This window comes from Nothobranchius furzeri, chromosome 17 (genome assembly GCF_043380555.1).
Source record: "Nothobranchius furzeri strain GRZ-AD chromosome 17, NfurGRZ-RIMD1, whole genome shotgun sequence".
Classification (NCBI taxonomy): Eukaryota; Metazoa; Chordata; class Actinopteri; order Cyprinodontiformes; family Nothobranchiidae; genus Nothobranchius; species Nothobranchius furzeri.
Window position 1 is genome coordinate 39,297,187 of NC_091757.1, and position 14,361 is coordinate 39,311,547.

The following is a 14,361-nucleotide window of genomic DNA, read 5'->3' on the forward strand; positions in this document are numbered from 1 at the left end:
CACACGACAGACAACATCAACACTGCATACTTTAGTATTTGTTTATTTATTGCGCGCAATATCGATATCGCAATATTAAGCAATGTTATCGAATATTGCAGGTTTTCATAATATCATGCAGCCCTATCAGGAAGTAGTTCTTGTTTTAATAAACTCATTGTTTATAAATTTTGGCAAATCAGGATTTGAGGGCTTTACCAAAAATTCATCAGAAGACACGCCTTAAGATACAAAGGTGTTAACACTTTGTGAATGAAAGTGTTAAAAACTCTTATGTGAGTTGAATATTAACATTTAAAAGTATCTTATTGTAATGTGTATGAGTGTAAACATTGATTAACTTGTTAAATCAACATATACTGATCTGGTGTATATATCTGAAATGGAACATTGTAAGAACAATATTAATTTAAAATTAATTGATTTAAGCACAGATTATTCAAACATTTGATTTAAACATCTTGTTCATTAAACACTTGATTATTTAAGCTTATGAGTTGTAAAGTCATGTAGGCTTCAAGTAGGTTCACTTTATTCAGAGTGAGGAATGTTGCAGTCTGACTTTACGCAGAGTAGGGATGGGTACCGAATTCGGTACTTTATAAGGTACCGACCGATAGGGATGGGTACCGAATTCGGTACTTTTTAAGGTACCGACCGAATTCCACAGTACCGACCGAGCACCGATTCACGTCATTTCAAACGGTGCCTCGTTTCGGTACCCGTCCTTCTTAACGAGAACTTGCCAAGACAACTGCGCATGCGCAAGAGCGTTATGTCGTCGGTCCCTGCGAGCGAGTTGTAAACAGAGCAGCATGGTAGAAAGAACGAACGCTAAAGCTTGGGTCCACTTTACTAAATGTGATGGGTAACTGGGTGATGATGAAACCAGCGACAACGATCTAAGTGAAACATCCTCATCTTAATCTTCTCCGGTAGGCAAATAAAATGTTTAAGATAACGTTAGCTTGATTTGTTAGCTTCTGTTTCACTAATGGTGCGTTCGCTTTCTCCTTGGAGCTCCGAAATTCCGACTAGAAGAACATGAACGCGCACTAAAGTTTGGCTTCACTTTACTAAATGCGACGGGTGATTGGGTGAAGATGAAACCAGTGACAACGATTTAAGTGTGAGGCATCATCGTTTAAATCTGCTCCAGCAGTTAAATAAACTGTTTAAGATAACGTAGCTTGATATGTTGGCTTCCTATGCCACCATTGTTATCATCTAATGGTGCGTTCGCTTTCTCCTAGAAAATTCTAACTTCCCAGTAGGAAAAATCAATTGAAAAAGGAAGGTAAAGGAATGAAGATACACAGTAAATTTAGTTCACAGTAAAGATGTTTGCTTCAGTTTAATTATCAGCTTATAAAACTACAAGGACGATGTTAAAATACAAACAGTTGTATGTTATTTATCGTGATATTTATCAAATATGGTTATAAATTGAGAAAAATATATATCTAATTATAAAAGAGAATTAAAATATTAAACACTCAAAAGTTTCGAAAATTGGTACCGTTAAGTACCTGTATCGATTCGTAGGTACCGGGAATTAGTACTGGATCGATTCAAATGTCAAAGGTAACCATCCCTACGCAGAGATTGCAGGACATTTGCAGGAGACCTTGAGTGAGACTATATGTCTCTGTGGAAAAATAATTGTGGCAAAGGTTTGTTTTGGGAATTTGGGCCCAGACACGGTGTTGTCCTGTCTGTACATGAAAGGTTATCTTGTGTCAGTTAGATGGTAAAAAATTGACCACTTGGATACGTAACAGTTTCAACTTTTTTTTTTTCTCCAGAACAAATTCAAATCCTTTTACTGTTAAATGGAGTTGAATTAGAACTAATTGTGCAAAATATATTGTCTGTTTACTAGGGCTGGGCGATATAGCCTAAAATCAGTATCACAATATATTGAGGATTTCACCTCGTTAACGATAAATGGACAATAACTACAGGTATGCGCAGAAACAAAAGTTGTCCGCTAGATGGAGCCGTCACATGTATTAAGTCATATTTTTGCGTGACTCAGTGTGGTACAGCTTCGTAAGGAGACATGAATGCTGCAAACCTACAAACATCTTTTCATTTTTTTATTATCAAATTTATTGACGTGAGAAAAAATTATAACAATATGAGTCAAAGATTTTGATAACAATATATTTTCGATTTATTGCCAAGCCCTACTGTTTACAAATATTTGTTTAAGTTTTGATGCTCCTTTTATTCCATGACTTCTAGGGCTGTAGTGAAGCCTCGATGACGTCGACGGCTCGATTCTAAAAATTTGTCGACGTCAGATCTGGTAGTCGACGCACCACACCCACTTGTTACATCCCCAGGAGTTTGTAAATAGAGGTGGAATCTGCCTGTTTTTCCTGTAGTTCGCCCTCTTCTCCGCCTTCACTAACATCTCCGCCAAATACCGAAGACCCGGAACAACGTCCGTCCGCTACTAGAATCCTTTCCTGTTTTGCCCGTCTTCGTCTCCCGGCAACGGACAACAACTTCCGGGGTCTGATACGCTGCTCAGTCTCTTATCGCAGATGTGGAAAATCACCGGGAGCGTTTTCATAAAGAAGCTTCTTTCAGACATTAGGAAAGCTGTATTTGTGGTAGCAGTCTCTCCTCCATGCTGATCTGTTTGCTGGGTGGTGTTTGTTTATTTAAACTTGGTAACTTGAACTTAACGTTGGTAAAGATACTGTTATCATTTCTGCTAACGGCTTCTTGCGTTTGGATAAGCTGTTACGTTTTGGTTTAGAGTTAATCTTTTTTATGGTGTAGATCTCCCTTTTATTACGTTTAGAGTGTTGTGGGTTTTCGGTTTAGTTAAAAATATCACCTTGAGTTTGGTTTAACCACCCAGTTTAGAGTTTGGACCTTTGGAGATCCCAGTGGGACATCCCTAGTTATTTGTACTTTTGTTTTAATTCCCCACAGACAGAATTATTTTTATTCCCACCTCTGGATGGAAAGATTTGTTTTTTTTGTAGTTGTAAATAAACCTGATCATCATTTTAACTTTTAAATCCCGTGTTAATGTCCCTTCCTTTTTGCACACGAGCCAAACTCGCCAGGAAGGGTTGTAACTAGGGATGAGCGAGTACACCACTATCTGTATCTGTATCTGTTCAACCAACTAAATTATCTGTATCTGTACTCGGAATGGGCGTGGCATAACCCGGAAGTGGGCGTGATTTAACTGGAAGTGGGTTTGGTTTACATCAATATATTATTTTAAGTCTGAAATTGATATGGATTGATCAGAAGTTGCTTTGTGTATTGTTTATTTGAAAACTATTTACAGAGCAACCTCAGAATTGAGATTAAATATTTTTGATCACAATAGTGAAGGAACTATTTCAGAACAAGTGTTTCAACAAAATCAGAACATTAATATTTAAGTGCATGGATTAATAAATCTGAACTCATGCAGTAGGAACTAGAAAATATGAAATGCTTGAACCAGACACAACTTTATGTATATTTTTTAATTTTAATTTGATTAAACTGATTTTTTTCTTAACGTTCTTGGCATTTTCCCACACAAAGTTAAACAAAGCAATGTTGATTAATGTGTGTGTGTGTGTGTGTGTGTGTGTGTGAGAGAGAGAGAGAGGGAGGGAGGGAGGGGGAGAGAGTGAGAGAGAGAAGGGGGGGGAGAGAGGGAGAGACAGGGAGTTCAAAAAAATAAAAAACCCGACCAGAGCGGAGGTAGTGACAACAGCATGTCAGCTCTGTCTTGTCAAATGCACCATGTCAGTTACGAAAAACGTAACTTTAAATATTCAACCGAAAAAGAGGCGAGCTGAAGAAAACCTAGGGAAAACTGAAGAAACGTGAGAAACAGTGAAGCCATCACAGCGCGATCCATTACTGTCTGTGTGTGTGCGTGGATGAGCCAGACGGACTGCGCTCCCGGCCGGCTAGAGCAGGGGTGTCAAAGATGCGGCCCGCGGGCCGCATCCGGCCCGCAAGTGGGTTAAATCCGGCCCGCGAGATGGTTGTGTAAACTTTATTTTCATACTTTACAGTGTAGAGTGAAAATAAACTTATCATTGTGAGCAAGTTTTCTCTAATGAGTATAAATAAAACAAAGCTGCACTCAAGGCTCACACAAGAACTTGAATCACATCCTGAAGTTGGCCGCCACTCAGGATGTGACTTCTGATATTGATGTGCTGGTGAAAGCTAAAAGATGTAAAGTAAAGTGAGTCGAATATACTTTAAGTGCTACGTGAAACTGATCTTTCCATGTGATCTGTAAGCTCTTTGAATCACTAAGGAATGTTTTTTTTATTAGTTGATTTTTTTAATTTTTTTCAAATTTTCAAGTGCACTTCAGGTGTGGTACTCGTACTACTACACTGTCCTCAGGCTCCAGCCTTGTTTTATATTGATTGTATTAAAACAAAGAAAACAATCAGAAGTTGTTTTTTTTCCCGGTCCGGCCCACTTGGGACTAGATTTCCCTCAATGTGGCCCCTGAGCTAAAATGAGTTTGACACCCCTGGGCTAGAGAGTTTTGTAAGTAGGGAGGGGCGGGCGCTCTATGTGACTGGCCAATCACAGAGCGTGAAGACAGTCAGTTACCCAATGAAGTTTTTCCTTCAGCACGATTACAGATATTGACTCGTTTTACTCGTTTCACGCTCGTATTCGACAAAAATGCTTTATCCGTACCGGATACTCGTCTGAAACGAGTATCCGGCTCATCCCTAACTAATAACTCCATGGTGCATGACCCATGTGATCTTCAGTAGATGCAATTACATCATCGTACATTTAGCTTAACATGATGGATTTTTTTTCTCTGGACAAGACCTATACAATATGGGCCACCTCTAGATGAAATTTAAATAATTTTTCATTAATTATAAATATATAATTAAAAAGTGCCTGTGGGACATTTGATACTCCTCTGGCTCTCAACTGTGTGTGTGTGTGTGTGTGTGTGTGTGTGTGTTAGCAGACAGCTGTACCTGTGTTACTGAAGCTCAGACTGGTAGAGAATAGGCACTACGGTTAAAGTTTGACCAGAATCAATACATTTTTATGCATTTAACCTACTGATTTATTCATATAATTTCTCAAGAGCTTGAAGTGAGTTAACTTGTCAACAGTTTACAGGAGGAAAAATATCGAGATATATTTCGTATATCGGAATTCAGCTTAAAGATATCGAGATATAAGTTTTGGTCCATATCGCCCAGCCCTACCTCACGCACATAAGTGACCAAAACAAAGCAGCATGGAAACACCGTCTCCATGCTGCACTCCCAAGTTCTACACGTCACCAGAACATAACCAACCGCAATACAATAAAAGCAGTGTTATACAAAATGGAAGGCCTGTAGTGTTTATTCTCTTACCAATTTTTTGGAGGAATTTATTAGATTTTTTGGTTTTTATTAACTGTGCAATTGAAAAATAATCATTAGATTAATTGTCTAAATAGTCATTAGAATAGTCGACTATTCGATAAAATAATCATCAGAATAATCGTTTTGAAAATAATCGTTAGGCGCATCATCTTCAAATCGGAAGAAGAGGCTGAGGACTACATTAAAAAAAATAAAATGACAACCAGCGACAGACAACGGGGCTGACTGAGTTCGGGGACTGCCTGGTCTTATCCCTGTCTCTCCCCCTCTGAGAGGGGAGTGGATCACACAGTGAGGCAAGAACCGAACACTATATTATTGGTTATGGTGGTTCTAAAAGCAAGTAAGGTTCTATTTCATTTTATTTGATTATTTCTATAAGAGTTCTACGTTATGAATCCTATTTTGTTATCTCTTACTTATATCCCGTTGAATTATATACCGAATGGTTAAGTCTTTTATTACTATCATAATTATTGTTGCACTGATCAGGGATCTCCTGTGGGGGGCGATATGGAACTCTGTTTTTTTTTTTTTTTCCCCTCCTGCTGGCTGATGCTGACTCTTGGGGGAGTCTACTGTAGAGACGAGCACACCGGAGCTGATATTAGCAGTTGTACGCTACCCCCACTGGGGATGGAACGTCTTAAGTAACCCGAGGTCTTAGGTTTAGAGGGTTTGGAGCCACGTTTTGTTTGGGGAAACGTGGGGGGGGGGGTTGCTTTAGAAACTTCACTCAGTATGATTTAAATCAAGAGTCTTTACTCAATATGAAAGCGAAAGTCAAAAAGGTGCAGCCACGATCCTTTGGCACTATCATACTAAAATTAATCATGATGGGTAGATCTGCTATAACAGTACTTACGTGGAATGTGCGCGGTTTAAATAACATGGTTAAACTTAAGCAAGTATTAGGCAGAATAAAACAGTTAGGGGCCACAGTATGTCTTTTACAAGAAACACACCTGTTGGAGAAAGATATCAACCGAGTAAGAACCAGATGGCCTGGACAAGTATTCTCCTCTGGATTCTCCTCCCACTCTAGAGGGGTCATAATTCTGGTCCATAAGTCGATTCCGTTTCAGTTAACAGAGAAGTATTAGATCCCTCAAGGAGATTTATTATACTGAATGGCACTATAGTTTCAACTCTAGTAAATCTGGTTTGCTTATATGCCCCTAATGGAGATGATCCTACTTTTTACCAGCATTTCTTTTTAACTATTTCCTCCTATACTGACCATTACATAATAGGAGGTGATTTCAAATGTGTGATTAACCTTGTGGTTGATAGATCAAACACCCATGTTACTCCCTCTCACCAACAAACTAGAACAATGATTGGGAAATTTATTAAGGACCTCAACTTGATGGAGGTGTGGAGACTATTACACCCTAATAAAACTGAGTTCTCGTGTTTCTCTAGCACCCATAAAACATATTCACGTATTGATTTTTTCCTGATCTCAACAAATCTAATGTCTCTGATACAAAAATGCTGGTATGAAGCTATTTTACTTTCCGATCATGCCCCAGTCATTTTATCTCTTCTACTGCCGAACCTTTTACTCCAGCCACTCCCATTTCGTTTCCAAGCAAAATGGTTGAGATATACAAAGTTCGTAAAATTCATAGATGGGAAGATAAATGATTATTTCACTTTTAATACGAACCAAACAAATGCATCAATAAAATGGGAAGCCTTTAAGGCCTATATAAGGGGAGAAATGATAAGCTATATTAGGAGCAAATCCAAAATCCATTTGAACAAACTAAAGGAACTTGAAGAACAAATTAAAGACTTACAAGACCACTTATATCACCACAATGATGTTGGAAAATACAAAAAACTCCTTCTGTTAAAGTCAGAATATAATGAACTCAGCACAAATAAGATAGCTACAAATCTAATGTGGTTGAAGCAGTCCTATTATGATCAAGTGGAGAAGGCAGGGAAGCTCTTGGCTTGGAGGCTAAAAAAATACAATCAGAAAGAACCATAAACTCAATTATATTGGACGATGGAATAGAGATCACGGATCCGGAAAATATAAATAACACTTTTGCCAACTATTATGAAAATTTATATAAATCAGAATACCCTGAGAATGAAAATGAAAATGCACAAAACCAGTTTTTAGACCGATTGGAATTTTCGACCCTTCCCGAAGAAGCCAAACAGGCCCTTAATGCTAAGTTGAGCATAGAGGAACTCAGAGAAGCACTGGGTCTTATGAACAGCGGCAAAGCCCCAGGTCCGGACGGACTCCCAATTGAAATACATAAACATTTTCTGACAAATTATTGCCACACCTGCTTGAAATATTTAATGAGTCCTATGAAAGAGGCATTTTGCCACCATCTCTGAGAGAGGCATCTATTTCAGTCATTTTAAAACCTGGTAAGGGCCCAACAGATATGAGCTCATACCGTCCCATATCACTAATGTCCTGTGATACTAAAATATTGTGTAAGGCCCTAGCTCGTAGGATTAATTCATACATTCCAAAATTAATTTCTGATGATCAAAATGGATTTGTTATGGGCCGCCAGGCCTTTTATAATACTCGTCGGCTTCTGAATATACTGTGGGATAAGCAATCTGCTACTGACCATGCCTTTTTATCATTAGACGCTGAAAAGGCGTTTGATAGAATAGAGTGGAGATACCGTTTTGAAACCCTTAAGAGATTCGATTTGGGAGGAGAATTTCTGAAATGGGTCCAATTGTTATATACGGAACCGATAGCCAAAATCGTAACAAACAATCAGATATCAAGGCCTATACAACTTGGTAGGTCTACTCGACAGGGCTGCCCACTCAGTCCGTTATTGTTTCTTTTGGCCATTGAACCACTTGCTATGGCGATACGCAATTCCTCTGAATTAACTGGAATAAGAATAGGTCAGGTCGAACATCGGGTATCATTATTTGCAGATGACATCATTCTGTTTTTAACTAACCTAGAGAAGTCGGTTCCGGCAGTGGGCGATATTCTTCCGAATTTTGGGTACTTCTCTGGGTACAAGATTAATCAGAAGAAAAGCTCCTTGTTATTTCTAAATAAAAACAATCCTCATATCCAGACACAATTCACCAGTACCTGTGAAGGCTTTACCTACTTGGGAATACAGATTGTCCCTGACATAAAGAAAATTGTTCCCATTAATTATGACCCCTTGATACAAAAAGTTTCAGAGCTATTGGTAAGGTGGGATGGGATGCCGATTTCTATGATAGGTCGCATTAATATGTTGAAAATGTCAATTCTACCAAGATTTCTCTACTTATTTCAGTCCATCCCCCTATATACCCCAGACTCTATGTTTTCATCACTGAATAAACTTTTCTCCAGTTTTATTTGGAACAACAAACGACCCAGGCTACGCCTCTCCCTGCTATACTTACCTTATGAGCGTGGAGGGCTTTGGAGTGCCCAATATGAAGATGTATTATTGGGCAGCCCAGTTAAGGGCAGCTACTTGCTATTTTCCAACTAGGGAGACTCCTTCCTGGGTTAAAATTGAGAATACAGGGTATCCGCGGGTCCTTAAAAAGTCTTAAAACGTCTTAAATTTGCTTTTCAAAATTTAAGGCCTTAAAAATGACAAATAATCCTTAAATACAGTTTCCAAAGGTCTTAAATTACCAAAGGCCCACCAAACAAGATTCTTTTATTTCTATAAAAGTTTCGTGAATTTCTAGTTAGTGTTCAGCATTTTTTGTGTATGATGTTGGCGTAAGCGGAACCGTACACATTCAGCTGGTTGTGAAAGGGGGCTATTTTTAGATGAGCACATTAGCTGGTTAAGCTAGTGGGAGTTTGCGCCATGGGGAATTTTAATGGTATAACTGGATGGCTAATCCCACGTTCGCGATGTGGTTAGCACCAGTTCCAGGCAATAGCTGGAAATAAGAGCTTAAATTTAATTTTTTTAATAGCTTAAATTTGGTCAAAGTGGCCTTAAAAAAGGTCTTAAAAAGTCTTAAATTTGGCTCCCATAAACCTGCAGATACCCTGGAATAACAACATAGGACTGCCATTACAATCTTCTGTTTATTCAGATACAGCTAAAAGAATACTGAAAAATACAAAAAACCCTATGGTTAGAAATACGATTTCAATCTGGCACCAAACACATATAGCTTTAAATGAAGAGTCACAACTGTCAGCTTTGTCGCCGATGTGTGTGTGTGTGTGTGTGTGTGGGGGGGGGGGGGGGTTGATGTTTTTTGTTCTGTTTTAATCTGAAAATCATAAACATATTTTGGAAAAAAAAGGAAAAATAATCGTTTACCCCCAGCCCTAGTTTGCCTTTCACTGTTCTTTATTTATTTATTTTTTTTAAATACATGCCCTCTCGGTTCTTTTATTATAATTTATGTTGTCTGTTTTTGTTGTCCTAACAAGCAGTCTAAAAAAATACTCAGTTCCACCACTATTTAAAAATAAAAAATAATTTCTGTATGTCAAATTTATTATTTTTTTTTATCACTCAGTGGTACGATGTACAAGGAAAGAGAAGCAAATTAGGTTTGAGTGATTTTATTTTATTTTGCACTGACTAAGACTCAAATGAATAAAAAAACTTGAATAATTTTGGTGAGTGACTCAAACTCAATTTAATAAATTGAACAGGGTTTTCCCCAGAAAATTTTATAAGCCACACGTTCCGCTGCTGTTTCTCACAGTATCAGCTGATGGAGGGCTCTAGTTTCATTGCGCCATTCGTGTCAGCGGACACAGTAGGGTCGGGGAGGGGGGCGGGGCATGACTCTTATCCTGGCGGGTGGCCAAGCAAAGCCTAGTGATCTGCCAGGCATATAAAGCACTGGGGGAAACCCTGATGAATCAATTTTTACCGTCACTAATCCAAACAACTAATCTAAAGTGAGCTCAAACTTAAGAATAGAAACTTGCTGGTGGATTTCGTTTTCTCACCTTTTTCACTATTGACACATTTTCATGTCTGGTAGTTTGTCCCACCCATATTGATTAAACTGTTATATTTTTCATTGCAGAGCAAGGCTAGTGAGCCTGCACCTGTACCGGCTCCCTCTGCTGAAGCGGGGCTGGTTGGCAGAGGCACTGAAGAAGGTAAAGGCAAAAATCTAATTCGGATGTATGTCTTGCGTGAACGACCTCAAACAAAATGGTTTGAAATAAACAAATAATACTAATAAGCCCACATAAGAATTATTAATCTATATTCTTTAAAACATGTGTTGTACATGTAGAGGTGTAGTCTGGTTACTTTTAAAAAGACATTAAAGCAAGCAACATTTTGAGGAAAAAAGATTTCAAAGATCCGACCACTTTCTTTAGGATGCCTCCTAGAGCAGTGGTTCGCAAACTTATTTAGCCGCGCACCCCCTTCTATGTCCCGACCATGTCGACACACCTCCCCAGCCCCCACATCAGGGCATGGCTATATATATATATATATATATTTCAGCCATCAAGCTAAACAGACAGGGTTAAAAAAAATATGATCGACCTTTTCCCCCATCACTTTAATTTTTTAATAAGGGGGATGCGCGAGGTGAAAAGTGTAATGGCTGCGGAGCTCAGAGAAGTCTGTCATATGTCACCATTAGCGTAGCCAGAAACTCATTTGTGGGTGGGCCTAAGAAAAAGTGGGCACAATAATTGTAATTGAAAACAAGTATATTGTTGCGCGCCTGTCCTCCATATGTGCCCTAGCCTCATAACAGTGCGCCAAGCTTCAGCACTCTGGCCTGCGCACGCCGATATGTTCCGCATTTGATCTTTTTTAACGGTGTTGGAGGAATCTGAAGGTGGTGAATCATTCTGGCAGATTGTAATTAACACCCTGTCTCATGCAGGTGTTCTGACATTGTAAACCTCACACACAGAACATTGTGGATGTAACTAAATAAATCAAGAAATGATTCCCATTCAGGCTATTAACAGCGAGCTGAAGATCTGAAGTTCAGAGTGCGTCTGTCAAAGGTCAGACGCGTTCCAGCGGAACCACGGCTCACGGGTGCACAAGTGAGCACATCTGGGCTGGGCAGAAGTAATTTTACAACATTGGTTTAAATAGCTCCAATAACGAGACGCGGTGACTTGAGCGGCTCATGGAGCTGTGCCGCGCACACACACACACACACACACACACACACACAGATTCAATAGGCGCGCACGCTGCGCAAACTCCGGCAGCTTGAATGTAGCTGAGTTCTTTCATAAAGGGAGCCGGTGCAGGAAATCTGTGGACAGATGGGAGTTAGATCCAACTCGAGGGGGAAAACAAGGAATCTGAATTGTGCGGGGGACTTACAGTCTGTAGAGGGGGGAAAGTAGCTTGAGGGAGGAGTGGTCCGGTCTAGGCTGAGAGGGGATTCCTGAGACTGAGATCCAGAAGGGGAGACGTGGAGGGAGCTGAGTTTGCTGAGATCCAGGGAGCTTAGGTGGGCAGCTGGAGGTGGTTCTGGCCAGGGAGAAGCTGAGAGACAAGCAGGTTGGAGTTCCAGAGAATAGCCTGTCGGGGATGAAGGTGGAGGTTTGATCTGGTGAACGAGAGCAGGAAGGGTAAAATGCTAAATCCAAAATCCAATACACATCTAAAATCTCAAAAGGTCCTAAGAGCTCGAAAATACTGTGACGAGGTGGCTTAGAAGGTACCCAGGTAGAGTAATCATCCAGCGAAGTGTAGGAGTCTCTCAGCTGCTTAAATACCCCTGGCTGGCTGATGAGCAGATCTGCTGCAGCTTGGTTAACCTCCAGACACACCTACCTGCAGAGGGAAAACTCAAGAGAAAGGGAGTGACAGCAGGAATACACCTCAGACCGTGACACACGTGTTTTCATTTGGTAGACACAGCCACATTTTCACATGACACACATACCATTCATTGCTTAAACACAAGTAGCCTTTGGGTGAACACTACCAAGCATGGAAAGAACACTGAAGAGCAAAACTGAAAACACAATTGTCGAAAGGCAACACAAGGAATTACACACTGAATGTATGACAGTGCCCACTTTTCTCTGAGAGAAACATTAGACATCACACAAATTTTGAGACAAAACATTAATTTTTACAGTTAACACCCCCCCCTCCCACACACACACACACAAATTTTGAGACAAAACATTTTATTTTTACAGTTAACCCCCCCCCCCCCCCCCCACACACACACACACACACACACACAAATTTTGAGACAAAACATTTTATTTTTACAGTTAACTCTCCCCCCCCCCTTCCCCCAAGCATAATCATGGGGCATCATGCCGCCGGTCTCTCTCTGGCCAGAGGGCCTCATCAACATCACAGGCGATGTCCTACTGGTCCAAACAGCTCTGGAAGTACCGCCTCGAGTGCCTCATGAAGCCCTGACAAGCCTCAAAGGCCACATCTCTACAAGGCTCCTCCATGGCTTGAAGCAGTGGGACCTTGCTCTGTGGATTCCTTTCGAACACCTTCCACCTCCAGGCTGAGAACAACTCCTCAGTGGGATTGAGGAAGGGGGAATAAGGTGGATGTTATAAAATGGAATACCGTGGGTGGTCCTGAAACCACTCATACACCTGGGTAGCCTTGTGGAAACTTACTTTTATGCTGCAGTCCTTGATTGCAAATTGCTCGCCAGACCCGAAAGTTTGGAGATTTGAATATTTGTGTGTTGTTGATTGAAGCTTTGAGAATTTATGTGGAAAGTGTGTGTAAACCTGAAAATTGTGTGTTGTGTTTTGACAGCAAGGTAATGTGAAATTGACATCAGAGTGTAAAGGAGGAAAATCAGAGTTCTAATATGATAAGGAAATCTTAAGTAGTGATAAATTGAGTCAAGCAATTGGGAACAGAAGTAGAGGTTGTGAAAATTGTGCCTCATTTTTGCTTTTTGAATTTTAGCAATCGAAAAAAACTGCAACTGCTACAAGTTCTGTGTCCAACGTTTCAATTTCACAGTCTGCCAAAAGTAAGTGAAGCTAACAGCACTTGCTTTATCCAGATGTGTAGCAATACACGTTTTAACTTGTTTATGAATCTGGGGTATGGTCTTGTTGACAATGGAGTGGCGGCTGGGGGCATTACGTAGCGAGGCTCGAGGTGTTCAATTAAGCATCTAAACCCGACATTACTCACCACCGACGGGCTAGTCATCAAGCACAATAAACTGGCATATCTTCTCTGTTAGGGTTAATGCCTTTTTGGTATCTCTCGGGAGATTCTCATGCTTTGCAAAGGTTTCAGGCAGCGTTTGTTGTTTAACGCCAGGGAATTGTTTCTTCGCCTCCGTGGTCTTGTGAAAATCCTCATGCAGCTTTGTGTGATGCTTCTTCAAATGCGCAATGAGGTTCGATGTATTAAATGTCCCTGGGTCTGTCCCACAACGGGAAACTTCTCCATGACAAGTGTTGCACTGAGCAACACTGTCTTTTTCATGCTTCAGTGAAAAATACAGTTACAGTTTTGACACATTTTAACGAGCTTCCTCCGCGCCGTGTACAGCACTCTCACAAAGGTTCAGCAGATATGTTTACATTTTTGCCGCTGCGCGCCTTCAGTGTTAGGGAAAGGAAGGGAGGGGCTGATGCGATGCTGCTGTCAGGGTCTGTCATGGATTTTATCAATATGTTTATCAATAACCCATTTCCTGTAGTTGGAGGGAGGAGACAATGATCAACAAGTCAAACAGTTATAACTGTGGCAAGATGCACGAGGGGGGGGTGGGGGAAGAGAGGGGGGGTGAGAGAGAGAGAGAGAGAGTGTGTGTTTGTGTGTGAGTGGCTTGTGTGGGTGTGTCTGAATGAGTTCTGAACTAGTGGGCATGCAGAGAGGAATAGAGAAATACATATTACATTCATTTGATTGAGTCCATGATCAAGAATTAATAAACATAATTTTATCTCTAGGCTCCACAGTAGCAGCGACGGACGGCTGGTTTGACTGGCTCTGAGAAGCGTTAATCAGAATTTGCAGTTCGCGTTTTTTTT

General features: G+C 40.3%; 1 protein-coding gene across 4 annotated transcripts in view; it reads left to right on the forward strand.

Annotated features, from left to right (window-relative positions):
- The window catches only part of LOC139063606 (oocyte zinc finger protein XlCOF6-like), a 158,028-nt gene that overhangs the window by 140,689 nt on the left and 2,978 nt on the right, over positions 1-14,361 (forward strand). For 2 of the 4 annotated variants that reach the window (XM_070545971.1, XM_070545970.1), the window contains one exon: positions 10,416-10,491. The exons of 1 other annotated variant lie outside the window; for it this stretch is intronic. In XM_070545971.1, coding sequence (XP_070402072.1) covers positions 10,416-10,491 — 76 coding nt within the window. Of the gene's footprint in view, positions 1-10,415; positions 10,492-12,608; positions 13,344-14,361 lie in introns of those variants that run through there. One more of the 4 variants, XM_070545972.1, reaches the window with a different exon arrangement.